At 40.9% G+C, this 18,798-nt stretch overlaps 1 protein-coding gene across 1 annotated transcript in view; it reads left to right on the top strand.

Moving 5' to 3' along the window:
- NEB (nebulin) overlaps nucleotides 1-18,798 on the top strand; it is a 424,680-nt gene that overhangs the window by 13,073 nt on the left and 392,809 nt on the right. The window contains 5 exon segments of the mRNA XM_030209286.1: nucleotides 5,762-5,983; nucleotides 10,203-10,310; nucleotides 11,076-11,180; nucleotides 13,270-13,374; nucleotides 16,420-16,524. Of these exon segments, the coding sequence (XP_030065146.1) occupies nucleotides 5,762-5,983; nucleotides 10,203-10,310; nucleotides 11,076-11,180; nucleotides 13,270-13,374; nucleotides 16,420-16,524 (645 nt within the window).

Consider the following 18,798-nt stretch of genomic DNA (forward strand, 5'->3'; position numbering starts at 1 on the left):
AAGGAGGTGCCCACTTATAGAATTGCCACCTTTATGTGTCTGTGACCAGAAGGGTAGAAGACAGAGGAGAAGCATTTTGAAAGGAGCAATTCCTTAAGTGCTATGTTTCAATATATCATTGTTTCTGTACTATAGCTACTGAATTGCCTCTCCCATGGAAATGCACTGGGCCATTTTTTGTGGGATTTTGTTTCTCTGGAACCCCCGGTTCAATCTGACCCGTTTTCAAATGATTTGTTGTTTGCCAAACTTGGTCCCATTCCATTAAGTTTTCAGAGAGTTGTTTTGGAGAGATGGACAAACATTTTTGATCCCTTACATATAGTTTTTTCCCCAACATTCCATTCAGTTGGAAAGAATGAGAATGGCTTGGTGAAAGTCTAGTACTACAGCAAATGCAGAATTGTAAATCATACTGTGTTTCCAGGGTTATTTTATCATGTTAAGCAAAAAGTAAATATTAAAATTATATTAAGAAACTTTGGAGAAATAGCAGTTACTGTTTGGTATGCAGGTGGGGGGAAACAGTTAGTCCTTTTGTGCTAAACATCCTATGAACGAGTGGTTGCCATGCTTTGCTTAAGATGAGTCCTTTGTCTCTATTGAGATTGTATGGGTGTCTTGCTATCGCCATTGCTTCTTGATTTTTCTTGCCCATGAAGGAACTTCGTTTTTTTTTAAGGATCTTTGTGCTGTTTGGCAGGCCTAAAATAAATATGTAAATTATCTGGATAGTAGCTAATTTTCTAGCTTGATCTCACCTGCCCTAAACTGTCTTATATGGGTAGTATAGGGCTCTTCAGTCAGATATTTGGCCTAACATCATCCATATAAGTTATGAAACTATACAGATAATAAAGTTATACATTCACTGGCCATCAGTGTACATATAACTTGTTTTGAATATTAATCCATTTGTTTATAATGGGTTTATTTATTATGTTGACTTTATGATCCGCGCTAGACTGACTGGATATGTTAATAAAGCTGGATTAAAAGTCATTTAAAAGTCTAATTAAATATTATAGTTGTATTATCATATTTATCTCATAGATTAGTTGTATCCATCCAAAATATATATGACCTATTCAACAAGCAATATCTCATGGATATATAATATATATCATACTTCATGAGCTAAATACATTTCTCTTCATTTATTACTACTTCAATAACATGAACAGATTAGATCTTACATAAAAATCAAACAGTCTTAATTAGACTAGTTGTAGCTACCTTTCATGTAGCAGTATAGTTCTTCCTTCTTTTCAAAGCATGTCTCCATAATAAAATATTTCTTAAATTAGGCATACTACAAAAGTGACAATAACAATTCAAAATGGGATGGACATCCATGCACCATTCTAGTGAGACACATAGAGCTAAATTCTATATAGTCATCCAACAAAATGGACACCGAAAAATATGTGCTATTCTTTAAGCCATGCTTAAAGTTAAGCATGGTTTATAGAATAGCACTTATGCCAGGAGAGCACATCTAACTTTAGTCATGGCCATTTGCACCAAATAAAATGTAGTGCGAATTGTCATGCCTAATTTAGGCGCAGATTCAATAATTCTATAACATCGTGAGTAAATTTTAGGAATGCCCATCCCATTTCTGCACCCCCCCTTTTTCAAAACACGTATAAATTTTAGGCATGAATCCCATGCCTAAATTTACGCATATAAAGTTCAATTAAATGGCACTAATTGACTTATTTAATCAAATTATACATACAAATTGGAATGGTATTTTCATTGCCTCTTCAAGAATATAACCAGAAATCTAGTAGTCATATCAGACAACCTTCCAGTAGAGGAGGCTATGGTTTTTGTTAGGTCTTTATAACCTCTGAGTATTGAGTTCTAAGGGTGGTCTGTCACAGGTAACAACATCCCACCACATTGTCAAATACTCAGCATCAGGAAATAACTTATTCAAGAACCAATACTGTCAAACCTGTTCCACCAGGGGAAAGAGGGCAGAGATTTTATTTCAAGTATTTCCTAGTCACAGAAAAAAAAAAGATGGATTCCATTCCATCCTAGACCTAAAGACCTTAAACAATTTGGGAAAAGTCCAAAATGGTTTCCCTGGGAACTTAATCTCTTTCCTCAAGAAAATGGACTGGTTATGTTCTCTGGACCTAAAGGATTCATATACCTAAGATTGTCGCAAGTTGGAAATGCATCCCGTGCAGCACACCCACAAGTTCTCCCAGCACACTCCTGCCCCACCCACTTGTATCATACCAGCAAGGGAAGCTGAAAGATGGGGCACAATTTTGGCACCCCAGCTAGGGAAGCTAAAGGATGGGGCACAATTTTGGCACCCCAGATTCCCTTGCACCCTGTGTGGCCATACCAGTCATACAACTAGCTACATATACCCACACAGAGATATATTCCAGCTCTGGAGACCATTACTACCAGTATCACATTTTGCCTTTTGGTCTAGTCGGAGCTCTGTTTATGTTTACAAAGTGTCTGGCTTTGGTAGCCATCCAACTTCAAAGACTGGTAATGTATGATTTTCCGTAACTGGATTGATTGATTGATCAAGAGCCCGTCTTGGAATGAAGCTCAAAGATAGAAAGAAAAGGCATTGGTGCCAGCCACTAATTTTTAGTGGCATTATCTGAACTATCCAGATAGTGCTGGGGCAGTCCAGAGTAGAGCCAAAGGTTATCCAGATATCATCCATATTCAGCAAAATAGCTGTCCTAACTTGTCCAGATAGAAAATGTTGCATTCTAACATCAGGTCCCTCTTCTTTGCTGCCTGGATGTTGAAAGGGTAACGTTGGCTGCTCTAATTCTGCCTGACAGCGTATCACATACCGTTCTGGTTTGAGGAGAGACTCCACTATGTAGTGTTATGGTTTCAAATGGAAGAGGTTTGTCATTTGGTGTGATGGGAAGGCCTATACAAAAACTGCTTGAATTCTTTGTACATCTACCATAGATTAAAACCTAGGTGCTAGCATTCAAAAACAGCTGGGCTCCTAAATTTATGATCCTAAGTTAGACTCTTGTGACTTATTTTCATCCAAACGTAGGAGCCTAAGCTTTCAGGTGACAACTCATCTTAATTTAAAAGCTTAAAAGTTATGTTTATAAATGTAGGCCTATCATTCATTTGCCTAGACGTATGAGCATAATTTGTGAGCACACTGCTCAAAATCAACCTTTTTATCCCTGTCATAAATCTGCCCCTGTTGCCACTCACTTTTTATGGTCCTAAATTTAGGAGTTTAGTGCAATTCTAAGTATAAATTTAGGCACTCAGTAAATTATTTAGGAACATAAATCCTTTTAATATCGGTCCATAAATCAGTTAGGGCTCACCTTAGTGTAATTGGCACCATGCAGAAGTTAAACCCATCTCTGGATAACCTCTAGTTTGCTTTATCTGGGACTTGCTTCTTTTGAAGCCTCCCCTCAAGCCATCTGCTGTATCTTGGGATCTCAACATTGTTCTAACCCAGCTGATGAAAGCTCCGTTCAAATCACTGAACTCCTGTTAGTTGAATTTCCTGACCTAAAAGATTTTACTTTTGGTGGTGGTCACTTCAACACACAAACTTGGTGGACTACTGGCCCTAGTAAAGGATCTGCCCTGCTTCTAAATATCCATTAAAAATGTTCCTTCCTAAGGTGATATCAGATGCCCCCCTTAACCAATCCATCATTCTTCCACATGCCCACAGCAGTGAACACATCTTACAGCCTTTGGATTACAAATGTGCCTTGGCCTTCTACTTGAAGAGGACTAAAACTCATAGAAAGTCCAAATACAATTTATTGTGATACCAATAAACCTAGGACTGCCATTGCCAAGCATACAATTTAGCAGACTGCATCTCCTTTACTTCTGCCCAAGCAGGCCTAAACCCAGAAGGTCATGTGAAGGTTTACAGTATTGGAGCTATGGCTGCATCAGTTGCCCACTGAAGGTCAGCATTTATGGAAGACATTTATAAAGCTGCGATATAGATGACATTATTAGTCTATACATTCTTGTCTCATGTTTGGAAAGAGATTCCCAAAGCAACAGCTGGTTTGGCCAGTCTGTCCTTTGAAATCTCTTTGAGGTGTGGACTCCATCTCCATACTCCATAGGGCACATATTCTTGATTTTTTTTTTTGTAAAGTACAAAACTAGAAAGGGCTCTATATCACACAAAAATGTTTTTGGTGTCTGCCTCTTGGCAGTGCCTCTTGTTTTCTCTGTTTTAATGTTGAAGGCAACCTATGGCTAGGGAGTCCCAGATGTGGGACATACTTCCTGCTTGTCCACAGAGAAAACCAACAGGTCAACATATAAACCTTGTGGTCAGCATGTTTGTAAAGAGCAGCTGCAGTGCTAAATTATTCATTGCTCACTAATATGTATGGAATAAACAAGGATTTTCTAATGTTTTTCTATGTATTAGGAGAAAAGGACCTCATATAGTCAGACACATTGACTTATATAGCCAAACAGCTTCCAAAAAGTCAGATTTTCGGCCCCTTTTTAATCATCAGTCCTGAAAAACTCCTATTATATGCACAAACAACATTGGAGACACTTATAATATGTACTCTATCACCTAATTCAAAATTATATGTGCAATAATCAATCATATAACATTAAAATATTCTCTCAGTCTGTATCAAGTTAGAGCACTTCATAATAAATTTTAAATCAAATTGTCCAAACAGGTCAGCGGTTCAACTAGAACAGAAATCCCAACACTTATCTTGAATCCCAACAGGGATCTCCATTTCACTGAAGGCTTCATCAAGGGTAGCTTAAAACTGTGTTTCACTGAACTTGCTATTTAGCATGTGAAAGAACAAACATGACACAGGGAGCATACTTCCCCAGCCGCCAATACAAATTTCCATGCCGTTTAATGTGACAGCTAATATACACTAATTGTTAATACAGTACATTAATTGTTTTTGAGCCCTGTGCTAATGGGTAAAACACATTTAAAATCCTCTTTAAACACCCAAAGCAGTTTGGTGAATAGGTTCCAGAGTTAGTAACTGTACTAAACAGAGGCATAGCCAGATCTCCAACTTTGGGGGCAGCCAGGGTGGACTGGGGGGGGCAACTCATTCCTCCCTCCTCTTCTCCCCCTCTCCACATGCGTGATAAACATACCTTTGCTGTCAGGGATGCCGAAACCCCACCAGCCAAATAAATACCGGTGCCCAAGTCGCTCCCCTCCTCATTCTCCTTCCTTAACGCAGAAGTTGGTGGTGTGCCTTCAGCTGCTGACACCATGACTTCTTGTGCATACTCTTGAGCATGCGCAAGAAGTCCTTGTGTTGGTGGCTGAAGGCATGCCACCAACTTCTGCGTTAAAGAAGCAGCAAGAGGAAGAGGGGAGTGGTGGCACTGTATTTATTTGGCTGGCGGGCCTTCAGCATCCCCGTCAGCAAAGGTAAAGGGGTGCTGCAGTTCTGGAGGGGGTCTGAGTCCAAAGGTCGCCCCCCCCCCCCCAATGGCACCACTGTTCCTAAGTCTAGGTCCTACTGCAAGAACTTAATATACTGTGATGTATAGATTTTGTTTGTTCTTCAGCTATTTTGTAGTGAAATATGCTTTATACTCCCCTCATATCTGCAAACATGATTTAGATTAATGTCATTCTGTGTCTTTGTGCAAAATCAGTTTTATGTGTTGTCCAGTCATAGATGTCGTAGATGAAGAGTTATTAAAAGGTTCTCACTAAGTCTGAATGTAACTATTCTTTTGTTGTTCCCAGACACACAAATATGTTTCAGAACGATCTCAAATGGTTGAGCCATCAAGGGTGCCAACAGAGGCGACATCAAAGGTAACAACAGAGGTGACATCAAAGGTGCCAACGGAGGCGCCAACAGAGGTGCCAACCAGAAAAAAAGTAGTCCGAAGAAAAGTGGACAGCTCAAAATTCATGACTCCATACCTAGCACACAGCCATAAGATGCAAGACCTCTTCAGTTCGGTAAGACATCCACATGGAGGATGCTGTTCCATGTTCTTCCTGCAGTTAGAACATCTACATGAGAAAATTGAGCCATACTGCAGCATTCACTTTTTGTTACTGACCAATGTGATCTTTATTTGGAACACACACACTTCACATTAAGGAAGCTTTTTGTTGTACTAGGGTTAAATGCTTGAAAGCTGCAGAGAGGTGGTGTTTTCAGAGCCTCCAAAGTGTGTGGTGTGACCATTAAGCATAACCATTGTATGTATAGCAAGCTTATGAATGCACATCGTGAATATTCTGAAAACCAGGACTGGAGTTTGACAGTCCTGTAATCATATGTCTAGCAATGTACTATGCTCAACAAATTGAGAGCCTGAAATATTATAGGCCATACTACTGAGTTTTGGGTAAAGGAGTAACCTAATGGTTAGGAGGAACCAGAAGGCCTAAGGTCAAATCTCATAGTGGCTCTTTGTGGCTTTGATCAAGCCACTTAACCCTTTGTTGCCTTTGAATGATGAGGGATGTTGCTGGCAACCTGCCCCAAATGCTCCCACTCTTGGCCTGCCTGTCAGGATTCTCGTAGAACCACTGGGTTAGTGAGCCCTTGGACCACTGCCAAGGAGCGGCAGCGGCAGGAGAATCACCCAAACACAAGACAAGGCAGAACAGACGTACCAGCAAACCCAGGACTGGAACTACCAGACGGAAACTGCAGCTGAAGCAACGCAAGCTGGAGCAAGCAGGACAGGAAATCAGCCAAACTTCACTTGCACTTGACCGCTGTTCCTCAGGAGTTGAGCCCCTGGGTGCAGGTGGCCGGCAGGACTTACTGGACAAGGCAGGAAGTCAGAACTGCAGGGTTCAGCAGCCGGCCAGCAAACAGCAGATCACTCCAGAAACCACACCGGGGTCCCAGACAGCAGCAAGCAGAGAGATATTCCCGGGACCAGACAGGAACAAAGGCAGGCAGCAAGCAGTAGAATAAGCCAGGAGACACGCCGGGTTTTAGGCAGGCAGCAGACAGTAGAATAAACCAGGAAACAAGCAGGGTCAAAGCCGCAACCATAAATAGCACAGCAGCACTGCAACTAACTCTCACCAAAGGAAACTCCTCTGAGGACCTCTGTTGCAAGGCAAACTAGAAAGCTTCCCAGGTGATTAATAAAGGCAACATACAAGGGAGTTCACCAGGTATGGGTACTGCTTAGTTCCAAAAAACTCCCAAAATAATCTGGAAGGCTGGAAGATCCGAACCGGACCGGAATATCTTCTGGAACATGGGAAACCACCAGCAGTCAGTCCATAGCAGCCACCAGGTCTAACCACCGGGGGGGGGGGGGGGGGGGGGGGCGAGGTGACTGCGAGCAAAGGAACATGGGCACAACCGTAACACTGCCATGCAGCTGCTATTCTTGTGGCAGATCCCATAAGTCATTGGTGTTTGTACACCTGGGGAACTACTATGCTAAGCTTTGGGCCAGATATTGTCTTAGTAGAGTGTGACTAGAAACTTTGAATTGGACAATTTAAATTTTGGGTTTTCAGTCATGTTTAACACCCTACAGCCACAGTATATATTGACCACTGATTAGTAATATACAGGTTCCTGTTCTGAAAATGACTTGTTAGTATAAAACCATTGCATTCTCAGTTGGTCTTTTCCTTTCATCTTCATGGTGTAACAGCACCACTCTGTGGCTGTATGCATACATAGTCGGTTCAGAAGTGAAGTAAATATTGCATACAGATATTTTCTCACCTTGCTTTTTTAAACCAGAATGCCATAGGAAGCAAACAAGTGTCTACTCAAAACAGACTAGACATTCAGTGGCAACACCTACATGAATAGTACCACTAAATATAACAGTGATTTAAAACCTCCAATTTAGACTTTTCAAATGGCATAGGCACTGTGGAATAATGTATGCCATTTATAGACCCTGGGTGAACAAAGTCAAGGAGCTTGTGCTGTTCTATATTCAAGGCTTCCGAATGGTGTGGCCGATACTGAAAGCTACTGCCAGCTCAGCCATACAGTTACCGCAGGGTATATACACACAGGCAATGCAGTGACAGAGTTGAACATGGGTTTACCTTGAGTGGCATAAAAAAAATCACACATTGCATTCAAATAAATGCGTATGAGGCCATAGCAATGCACAAAAGAAAGAAGTGGTCTCTGGCGTGCTGCTAAGGCCTGAATTTTTATGCCAGGTTCAGGACAGTGTAGCCCGACTTGACCTTCCTGCCTCGTTAGCTTTCTGTATCACCCCTAATTCCATGATAGAGCCCCTAAGTGAACTTTTGCCTGTGAAAGTGAGACGATCTGGAGCAAGAAGAAAATCAGTCTAAACAGTCCACAAAGCATCACCTAATCCAAAGCCAGCACCAGGGTAGCCTGTGCCCTAGGTGAATCATTAGCCTTACATTCCCTTCAATTAACTTTCAGACTCCTAGAATATAAAACCACCCTCCCCACTTCAAGATTTTGACAATTAAACTCAGCAATCAAGATTATCACACAAAAATCTTATTAAAATGCAGGTTAAAATATGTACTGATGGTTCTTTCTTGTTTGTGTGACTGTCAAGACCTGTTATTTTGCTTTGACTGCAGCAGCTGTTTACTGTCCCCAAGAAGCTGCCGCCTTAGACAACTGCTTAGTTTTGCGTAATGGTTGAGCCAGCCCAGATCTGATCACTTCTTGTGATAAAACAGGGCAGAGTCCTTCCATGTGCTTCCTGTAAGTTCTTGTGGGCTTCAAACACTTAGCACAGGCAAACCATCCCCCAGACAGAAATTTAAACAATCATCCTTCCAGTGTGAAAGTAAATAATTTTCATCAACTTGCATTACAACTAAGTTAAATAGGCATTTGATGATAACTTCCCATGAGTTACCATGAAAGGTGGCAGCTAAATCTAAATAAATGATTTATTTTAATGTATTTCATTGGTTCTCAAACCATTTGTCTAGAACACCACAGAAGGTTTGGTTTTCAGATTATCCATAATGACTATATGCATGAAATGCATATGTATAGTTCAACCTGGTTCTTTGATTCATGTGGAGAGGGTTGAAGTTCATTGGTTTAATTTGCTATAGTTAACCACAAATAGGGTCAGCTTGGTGGCTGGCATTGCCATATAGAAAACCCAAGTTCAATTCCTCATGCTGGCAAGGGCAAGGGTTGGAAATGAGGATGCCATGGAGGAAGGTCTTCTTACAGCTCTGAGGGGAGGGAAGCTCAGATATCGCTTAATGGTGACATCTCATGGCCACAAATATACCCTAATTCTATATACAGTGCGCAAAATTGCACATGCAAATTTGGGCACACACCCAATTTGCATATGCAATTTAATTCATAAATGAACCAAGCAATTATCAGTGCTAATTGGCATTAATTAAAATTTGTGTGCACATCTTTAGGCACCAAGATCTGTGTATAAATTTTATACACAGATCCAAAAGGAGGAGCGGCCATGGGAGGGGTATGGGCTGATCAGGGGCATTCCTGGAATTTGCGCACAATGTTATAAAGTTCAGGGGATCCACGCCTAATTTAGGCACAAGAATTTACACCAGGTTTCAGCTGGTGTAAATTCTCATGATAAAAATTGGGCGCAGATCCTGGCACCAACGTCTACTATTACTACTAATTTCTCTAGTGCTGTTAGATGAACACATTATGTGCAAGTACTTTCTCTGTCCCTAGAGGGCTCACAATCTAAGTTTTGGTACCTGGGGCAATGGAGGGTTAAGTGACTTGCCCAATGTCACAAAGAGCTGCAGTGGGAATCAAACCCAGGTATCCAGGATCAAAGCCCACTGCACTATTAGGCCACTCCTCCAATCTATACTATAAATGGAGACCAACTCTGAGTGCCGTTTATAGAATAATGCTTAGCACTAATTTTTGTTGGCACCAAAATTTGAGCACCATTTACAGAATTGAGTCCATAGCGTTTACATAAACTGGGCTTTGGAGGGAACCATGAATACTGCTAGTCAAGGACCCTCACTGAGGTGAGTTGGAAGGAAAATATATAAGAGCAAAACCCACGGTATCTGGGAATAAAGGCCCATGGTACTTTTGCACAATAAAGGCCTGTTCATAGAACAGAAAAGCTGACCTGGAAATCTGAACACAGGTCCTATACATGGCAGTGGATGCCCCAATGGCATAGTCTGAAGTAATTAAGTAGTTTTTAAAATTATCTTTCAGAACAAATATAAAGAAAATTATGAGAAAAACAAGGGACAGGCACCAGGTCTTACAACTGATACCCCAGAACTTCGCAGAATCAAGAAAGTTCAAGATCAACTCAGTGAGGTCAGTGATATCCCTCAAACCCCTGGAAAAAATAATAAAACTCTGTTTTACTTGTTGTATTATCTCTATTTCTGGAGAAACAGCAGGAGAAGGTCTACAATAGGCACTCTGACACATTTAATATTACAGAATATGATATTTGGTGGGAACTAAGGTTGAAGCCTCTGTGATTGAGGAAACAGGCTCATTTATAGAATTCATTTGGCTGTTTTTGAGGCACTGTTCGACCGTGAAAATCATATATAGAGGAAACCTCTAGAATGATCAATGGAATTTTGTTAGGAGTATGGGATAAAATTACAATCCATGTATGAAGTAGTAGACAATGTATGAAACAATTAGAAATTCATTTCAATCTTCCATGTTTTAGATGACAGTTCATACTGTCTAGTGATTGAGTTAAAATGTAACAAACCTGTTCTTTATGTATCACGTTGCTGTACATGTATTTTTGCTTGGATATAATTTCAAAATTTCTGTAAGTATTTTTTTTAATGTAATAAACCAAAGTTATAGACTTATTAGAAGATATTTGGGTTGAAATTCAGTCCATGGAGGTCAGTGTTTTTATAAATACTGACCATCGCAGGCTGAATTAGATCCAGATGTTGAGTGCCAGGTAAGAGTAGCCAGAACATTTTTACAGGCTGGTCATTCAGGTTGTAAACAGTTTTCTAGGGAAATTTAAGAATCAATGGTTTGAAAATTTAGATGTATTATGTTGAACTTCAAAGTGAATTATTTTTGGTGTGTGTACTGATGTAGGTTAAATATCGAATGGAAGGATACAATGCTAAGACTTTGTGCCATGTTGATGGAACTGCAAGGGACATAGAGCATGCTAAAAAGGTGTCACAGCAAGTCAGCAAGGTAAGAGTTTGAGGCATGTCTGCTGAGGAGTGTAAGCAATAGATCAGAAGTGTAGCCAGGTTTTGATGTCAAGGGGAGCAGACCTTTTGGGTGCTGGTACAAGGCATAGTTCCATTTAAAAACTGTTTGGGGGACTGCAGTGGCGTTCCTAGAGGGGGCAGTGGGTGCGGTCTGCCCCAGGTGCATGCCGCTGGGGGGGTGCCACACGCGCCTGTCCTCCGTTCGTTCCATGCTTCTTCTCTGCCCCGGAACAGGTTACTTCCTGTTCTGGGGCAGAGAAGAAGCATGGAACGAACGGAGGACAGGCGCGCGGCATCCCCCCAGCGGTGTGCACCCGGGGGGGTGTTCTTTTGCGGGGGGGGGGTGTCCTTTCGCCGGGGGGAGGGGTCGCGCTGCATCTGGGGGGAGGGCGCTGCACCCGGGGGGCGGGGTACATCGGCGATCCGCCCCGGGTGTCAGCCCCCCTAGGAACGCCACTGGGGGAGTGGCTGCTTCCTTTGTATCCCCCCTAGCTATGCCTTTGCAATAGATCCAGTATTACAACTTGTCTAAATAGAATCAGTAAGACACAAAAAATGCAGTATCATTTTTTAACATAAAGAGCTTTCAAATAATACCTCACCAGCTTTACCCCTTGAAAAGTTTCCAAAACATAAGCAAGTCAGAGGAAATATATTGTTTCAACTTATTCAGAGTTCTCATAAAAGGATGGGGAAGATTATTTTAAAAGGAAAAAGGGAACCTGACTGAACATATATATAGCAACATAGTAGATGACGGCAGAAAAAGACCTGCACGGTCCATCCAGTCTGCCCAACAAGATAACTCATCTGTGCTACTTTTTGTGTATACCCTACTTTGATTTGTACCTGTGCTCTTCAGGGCACAGACCGTATAAGTCTGCCCAGCACTATCCCTGCCTCTGAACAATACATGAAAAATGCAAGTGAGAATAACCATATTCGGATCAGTCCAGTGGCTTAGTGACAAATACTATGCACTTCCATGAAGGGGTTCCCTGGTTAAATTCCTAATCTGGTTCTTTCTGTGCTTCAGGTTGGCAGGACTAGGTTTACTTGTTGTGGGAGAAAGAGAAGAGAGAGTCATGGTTATTTATAAAGGTGATACATGGTGGCTATTTTTAAAGCCCATTGCACAGAATTCCAGAAGAAACCCTGGTGGCTGTTTCTGCAGTGTCTTTACTAGGAATAGTGAGAGTGGGGTCCTATGAAAAACAGGGAGATGGTTTCTTATTAATGAAGGCTCATGACTTCCAGCATTGGTTCTGATTGGGCTGAAAGAGAAAGGAGATACCAGGTCGGAACCCCCCCCCCCCCCCCCGAACAATCCTATCTTTGGGTTTCTTTTACAAAGCCACGGTACAGATTCATGGTGCAGTAAATACGACAAAGCCCATTCAATTCCTATGGGCTTTGTCGCATTTGCTGTGCAGGAATCAGTACTGTGGCTTTGTAAAAGGAGCCCTTTATGTGGTGCCCAATAGCTGGTTAAGTACTGAATATCACACTTAGGGCCCTCTTTACTAAGGGAGGTTAGTGTTTTTAGCGTGCCTACACTTGGCACGTGCACTAACCATGTAGGTGCCTGTAGGGGTAATGTAGGCACACACATGGTCAACACACGTTAAAAAGGTTAATGCAGCTATAATGCTGCTTAGTAAGCAGGGCCCTTGATTGGCTACATGGTAGCTGGCTCCACAAACCCAGAAATTCAATGCTGGTGCCCAGATATGGGCTGGCAGCGGTCAACAGAACACTGATCGCTGCCGGCTGAATATCATGCTCTTCAGTCTTAAAAGAATAAAAATAATCTTTTATTAACCTGGAGCCCTAAAAATCAAAATAATGATAATATAATTCCTAGAACCGGTTACTGAAAGCCATGCTAAACAGTCCAGATTTCATGAGCTTACAGAATAAAAGACAAACCCCACAACTCTGAACTCATGTTGTGACCTCTTGTTCTAGAGTGTTCTGTTCTCGGAAGAATTTGCTTTCTCTACCTTATTTATGTCTTTCCTCCAAATGAGAAATAATTGAATCTAGTGTTATACATTTCTCTTCCTCAGGTCCTATATAAGCAGAATTATGAAGACACTAAAGATAAATACCTCTTACTCCCTGATGCACCAGAGCTTGTGCAAGCTATTAAAAATTCTTCAATTGTCAGCAAGGTAAGGGCAATACAGCAGTACTGTGTACACAGTGACAAAAAAAATGCAGACCAATACTGGAACCAGATTTACAGTTATGCTAAACTGTTTAGGGGCAATTATACAACTGGGTGCCTCCAGTTAGGATCCCTGAGGCTACACAGTAGGAGCCTATTCCACTGTATAATGGAACCTGGATGTCCAGATTCCATTATAGAATGCTAGTGTATTGGTGCGCCTTACATTTAGGCACCCACAGTTAAACCATCCATAGAGCTGGTGTAAGTGCAGGCACCTAAATATGGCAGTAGTGCATGTAACTGGCAGTATTCTGTAAGTTACACACCAAAGTGGGAGCCCCACCCATGTTCTGCCCATGTGCACCCCTGACATGCAAATACATGCAATGTCAGGTATGTGGGTATTTACAGAATAGTGTTTAGATGCCATGCTAGCCATATCACTGGTATGTGTACATGTATACATATAGGTGCTAGTAGTAGAGACATTTATGTGCGCAAAGGGCTTGTAAATGCAGGCACCTAGATTATAGAATTACCCGTCACATGTGTATACGCATATACCCCCTCATTCTATAAAAGTCGCAAAAATTGCATGCAAATTTGGGTGCACAATTTAGTTTAATATGCTAATTAGTGCCAATAATTGGCTTTTTAACAAGCAATTGTTGGCAAGTCATTTAACCCTCTATTGCTACAGGTACAAAATAAGTACCTGTATATAATATGTAAACTGCTTTGATTAGATCTAATTGTAATTTATGCACCTTGGATGGAATGATAATAACAGTTATTTTATTGTGTTTGTGTTCATTTATTGTGTCTATTGCTGCTATAGCTTCATGAGTAGGGCCGCTTTAACCACCCATGGGGCCCTGGGCAAACCTTTGTGGATGCCCCCCCCCCAATCTTGCAGTGCCCTTTAACTCCACTCCCATACTCACAGATCAGTATTGCCCCTACTCTGTCCTCCCCCCCCCCCCCCCAATCCAGAGGTGCCTTTTCCCGCTACCTTAGGCAGTTTCAGTCCCACAATGCATGTGCATAAGATAAATTACTATGCACTACTGCCATTGTATGCTCATGCGTATGTATAGTGGGTATCCTGAAAACTTGACTGGCTAGGTGTGTCCTGAGGACTGGGTTGAGAACTAGTGATCTAGACATAAATATTTGGGTTGGCAACTGGGGGGTGGGGGTGGGGAGCTAAGTACAAGGGGATGCAAGTCACAGTGATGTTTCAGCACAGAATCCCCCAGGGTCTTTTATGCATAAAGAATCCTTCCCCCTTCCCCTAGCTAGTTTGAGCCACATATTTTACCATTATAACTGATAGCATTATTTAGAATCTTAGGTCATAATGGTTAATAGACAAGTATATTGTATATGTATATGCAAGTGATTTCATATTATTGTTAATGCTTATTGTTATCCACCTAAGACTGTAATGCTAGGCAGAATCTTCTATGTGGGAGTGAGGTCTGAATTCTATACAGAATTGGAAAGAATCTCAGTACAAAAAGTTGCAGAAATTCCACATTCCCTCAATAATGGAGCTTACAACTCAACATACCAAACAACAAATTTCAAATTGTGGGGTCACCTTAGGTCCTAGGGTAGAGAATTGTACCACTAACTACCTAATTCTAGAGAGTTGCACACCAAAATTTGCAACTAACATGCAAATTTGCATGCACAAGATATAGAATGAGACCAGATGTGCACATAGTTCAGTAATGAGCTGATAATTGGTGTCAATGAGCAATAATAAAAGCTATAATTGGCTTTGATTGGTGCTAATTGGCACCAATTAGCAATTTCATCTGTAACTGCCCTCAGTATTATTATTATTATTATTAGGTTTCAATTTGCTGTTTTCAAGTTTTCCTCTTTCATTGCATTTATGTTCATTTTTACTATTGTTATGCTGTTAACAAAATTGTAAGTTTGATGTTAAACTGTACCTACTGTACACTGCCTTGGGTGAATCTCTTCATAAAGGTGGTTAATAAAGCCAAATAAATAATAAAAAAAATAATATTCCATAAGTTGCATGTTCAAATTCCAGAGTGTGGAACTTCAAGGGGGCATGGACCTAGGAGAGGCATGGGTGGGTCAGGAGCATGTCAGGCAATTATGTGCACAAGTTATAGAATATTAGCATATAGGTGCGAGTTTTTATGCCAGCCACTGAGCTAGAATAAGTGCTGCCGTCTATAGTTAGGTGTATAAATGCAGATTTACCCTAGTATTCTATAATGGCAGTTGTATGCACAACTACCGTTATAGAATTCACTTAGGGTGCATCATCCCAGCACTTCACATTAGGCAACCCTTTGAAAATTACCCCCTCACCCCCTAATTCTATAAATGGCAACTGAAGTTGTGCATGCATATCAGTGCATGTAGCTGATTTGCATGCACAACTTAATTGCTCTGCAAGCCAATTAGCACTAATTGACTTTTTAACAAGAGATTATTGGCGCTAATTGAAATCAATTTGGGTGTACATGCGTACATTTAGGCAGGTGATGCACGTCTACATTTTACATGCATCGCGGAAATGGGTTGTAGCAATGGGAGGGTCATGAGTGGTTCAGGGTGGAGCATGGGCATGGATTCAAGTTATTTGAGCAATTGGGGCAATGCACCTAAAAACCTAGGCGCTGGCATTTGTACCAAATTTTTGTTGGTGCAAATGGCCTAGATTTAAGCATGACCCCTACACTTAAGCGGTATTCTGTAAACTACGTCTAACTTTAAGCGCAGCTTATAGTATAGAGCTTTTTTCTGTGCCAACCTTTTAGGCGCTATATATAGAATTCACCCCTACATGTATAATGGCTGTGGCAGTGCTGTCTGCTGCCTATCTGAATAGTGACAGTGACTATGTATGGTTTTGTTGAAAATGTCTAGTTTATTTGAAGATTTCATATACTGCCTTACATACCCAGTACAACAAAGCAGTTCATAATTTCCATAATGGAGAATGCAGATGAAAATTAGTTTCCAACTATTTTCCAACTCATTAATTTTTCTCTTTTAGAAACTGTACACAGCAGACTGGGAAGAAGACAAGGCTTTATTTTACCCTTACAATGACAGTCCAGAGCTCAGAAGGGCGGCAAAAGCCCAAAAGACTCTTAGTGATGTAAGTAGTAATGCGCTGAGAGAAAGGTCCTGTGTCAGGTGCAAAGGTATCAAATGTTAGGAGGATATTTTTGTGTAACTTAGCCCTTACATAGTCTTAACAGTTAATTTTGTAATACAGGTAACCTTTTTCCTAGGTATGGGGAAGATAACTGTCCAAAAATCATAAGTTTTTTTTTATTTGTCTATATGCAATAATCAGCAACCAAATTCGACTGCATTGCTTCGCCACTGACTTGATGAAGAGAGGATAACTCTCAAAAGCTTATCAAAAACACGTTGTTAGTCCAATAAAACGGGTTGTTGACTCTTATTTCCACATATTCAAGTGGACTAACACAGCACTTACAATTCTCTGCTCAAGTATATATCTCTACATATCTAGATGGTAACTAGATAGATACACATGTGCATGATTTTGGATATGGTAATTGGGCTATCAGTGTAACAATAAGATTAAGAAGGTCATTTTAGAATCATCTAAACCTGTAAATGGAAATATTAACACATCTAGGTTAGCCCAAGGATATCTGGGGCTTTCATTTTCTAAGTTTGGATGCATTTGTGTCTGCTTCAATGTCCTACCCCATAGACCAGTCTCTCCCCTTCCCTAGCCTACCGTGTCCACAATCTCCCCTTCTCTTTCCTAATTTCCCATGTCCAGCATTTCACCTTCCCTTCCCTTTCATGTCCAGCGTTTCCCCTTTCCTTTCCCTCATGTGTCCAGTATCTCCCCTTTCCTTTCCTACTTCCCACCAAGTTTAGTATCTCCCTTTCCATTCTCTACCTCCCTGTTTCTGGCATCGCCTTTTCCTCTCTCTACTCTCTCCAAGGTAGTCAGCATCACCCTTCTCTCCCTACCCTTCCCTGGATCCAGCATCTCATCTCCATTTTCCCTCCCTACCCCCCACACCCAATGCTGGATGTCTACATTCCAACTCCTCTTCCCTATCCCCAACCCCAGGATCTAGCATCTTCCCCCTCTTTCCTTCCCTCTGCTGGGCTCTGACCACCTTCTTTACAAGTGGCCTACCACTTCCCAGGCCTGAAGATATAATGGATCATTGTATGACAGCAGACCTTTCAGCACTGGCTCACACTCAGATGTTGATGTATCCTGCCCCTCTTCCAATGTAGGCTGCCTGTAGGAGGGAGCTCTAATTTGCAGTTTGATATCTGTAGGGTTACACATAGGTCCTTATTCTATAAAGGTTATGCTCTGAAATTTCATAATCTATTTTGGAGCATAGAGTATGCTCCTAATTTAGAAGCATACATTTAGGAGCATAAATTATGCTGATATTTTAGGAGCATAAATTTAGGAGCATAATCTTTATAGAATAAGGACCATAATGTCTGGTTAAAAATCACTAGTTATCCTGGTCTAGGATGCAAGTTAGAAAGGAATTTGCATGTCTCAACAACAGTAGAGTATCATACTATTTAGAGATGAGATTGTTAAAACCATGATAGATCCCTAATTTTATATTGCATGTCTTCAAGTCATTTGTATAATACAAACTCGTTTGTTAATTAAAGTGGTTATCATATGTGGGTGGCATTCTGATAGATACAAATATAGAAAATTATGGCAGGTAAAGACTGTAGGGCCTATCAAGTCTGTCTGTCTATACCAATTACTAAGTTCTACAATCCCTTTCCCTTAGAGATCCTCTGTGCTTATCTGATGTTTTCTGGAATTCAGATACAATCCTCATCTCCATCATCTCTGCTGTGAGGCCATTCCATGTATCCTCTTTCCATAAAGAAATATTTCCTTAGGTTACTCCTGAGTCTCTCCCTTTTCACCTTCATCCAATGCTCCAACATTCCAGAGCTTCTTTTCAATCAAAAGAGGCCCACCTCCTGTGCATATATGCCAAACAGATATTTGAATACTTCTATCATATTTCCCCTAATCATCATGGATATCCTGAAAATGCGCCTTAAGTTACTAAATATAAATAATGAGATTTTTAAATCTATACCGATATGCTCTATGACAAAGATCATTGACTATTTTAGTAGCTGTCCTCTGGACTGACTCCATCCTATTTATATATTTTTGAAGAGGTGGTGTCCAGAATTGCACACAGTACTCCAAATGAGGTTTGATCAGAGATTTATACAAAAGCACTATCGCTTGCCATTCCTCTTCTCATGGACACAAGCATATTTCTGGCATTTTCTGTCAACTATCCAACCTGTTTGGCCACCTTAAGATATCAAGTATTTTCAGTTCCGCTCTTCTTTTATACATAGAAGTACTTTACTT

Source organism: Microcaecilia unicolor, chromosome 7 (assembly GCF_901765095.1).
Source record: "Microcaecilia unicolor chromosome 7, aMicUni1.1, whole genome shotgun sequence".
NCBI lineage: Eukaryota > Metazoa > Chordata > Amphibia > Gymnophiona > Siphonopidae > Microcaecilia > Microcaecilia unicolor.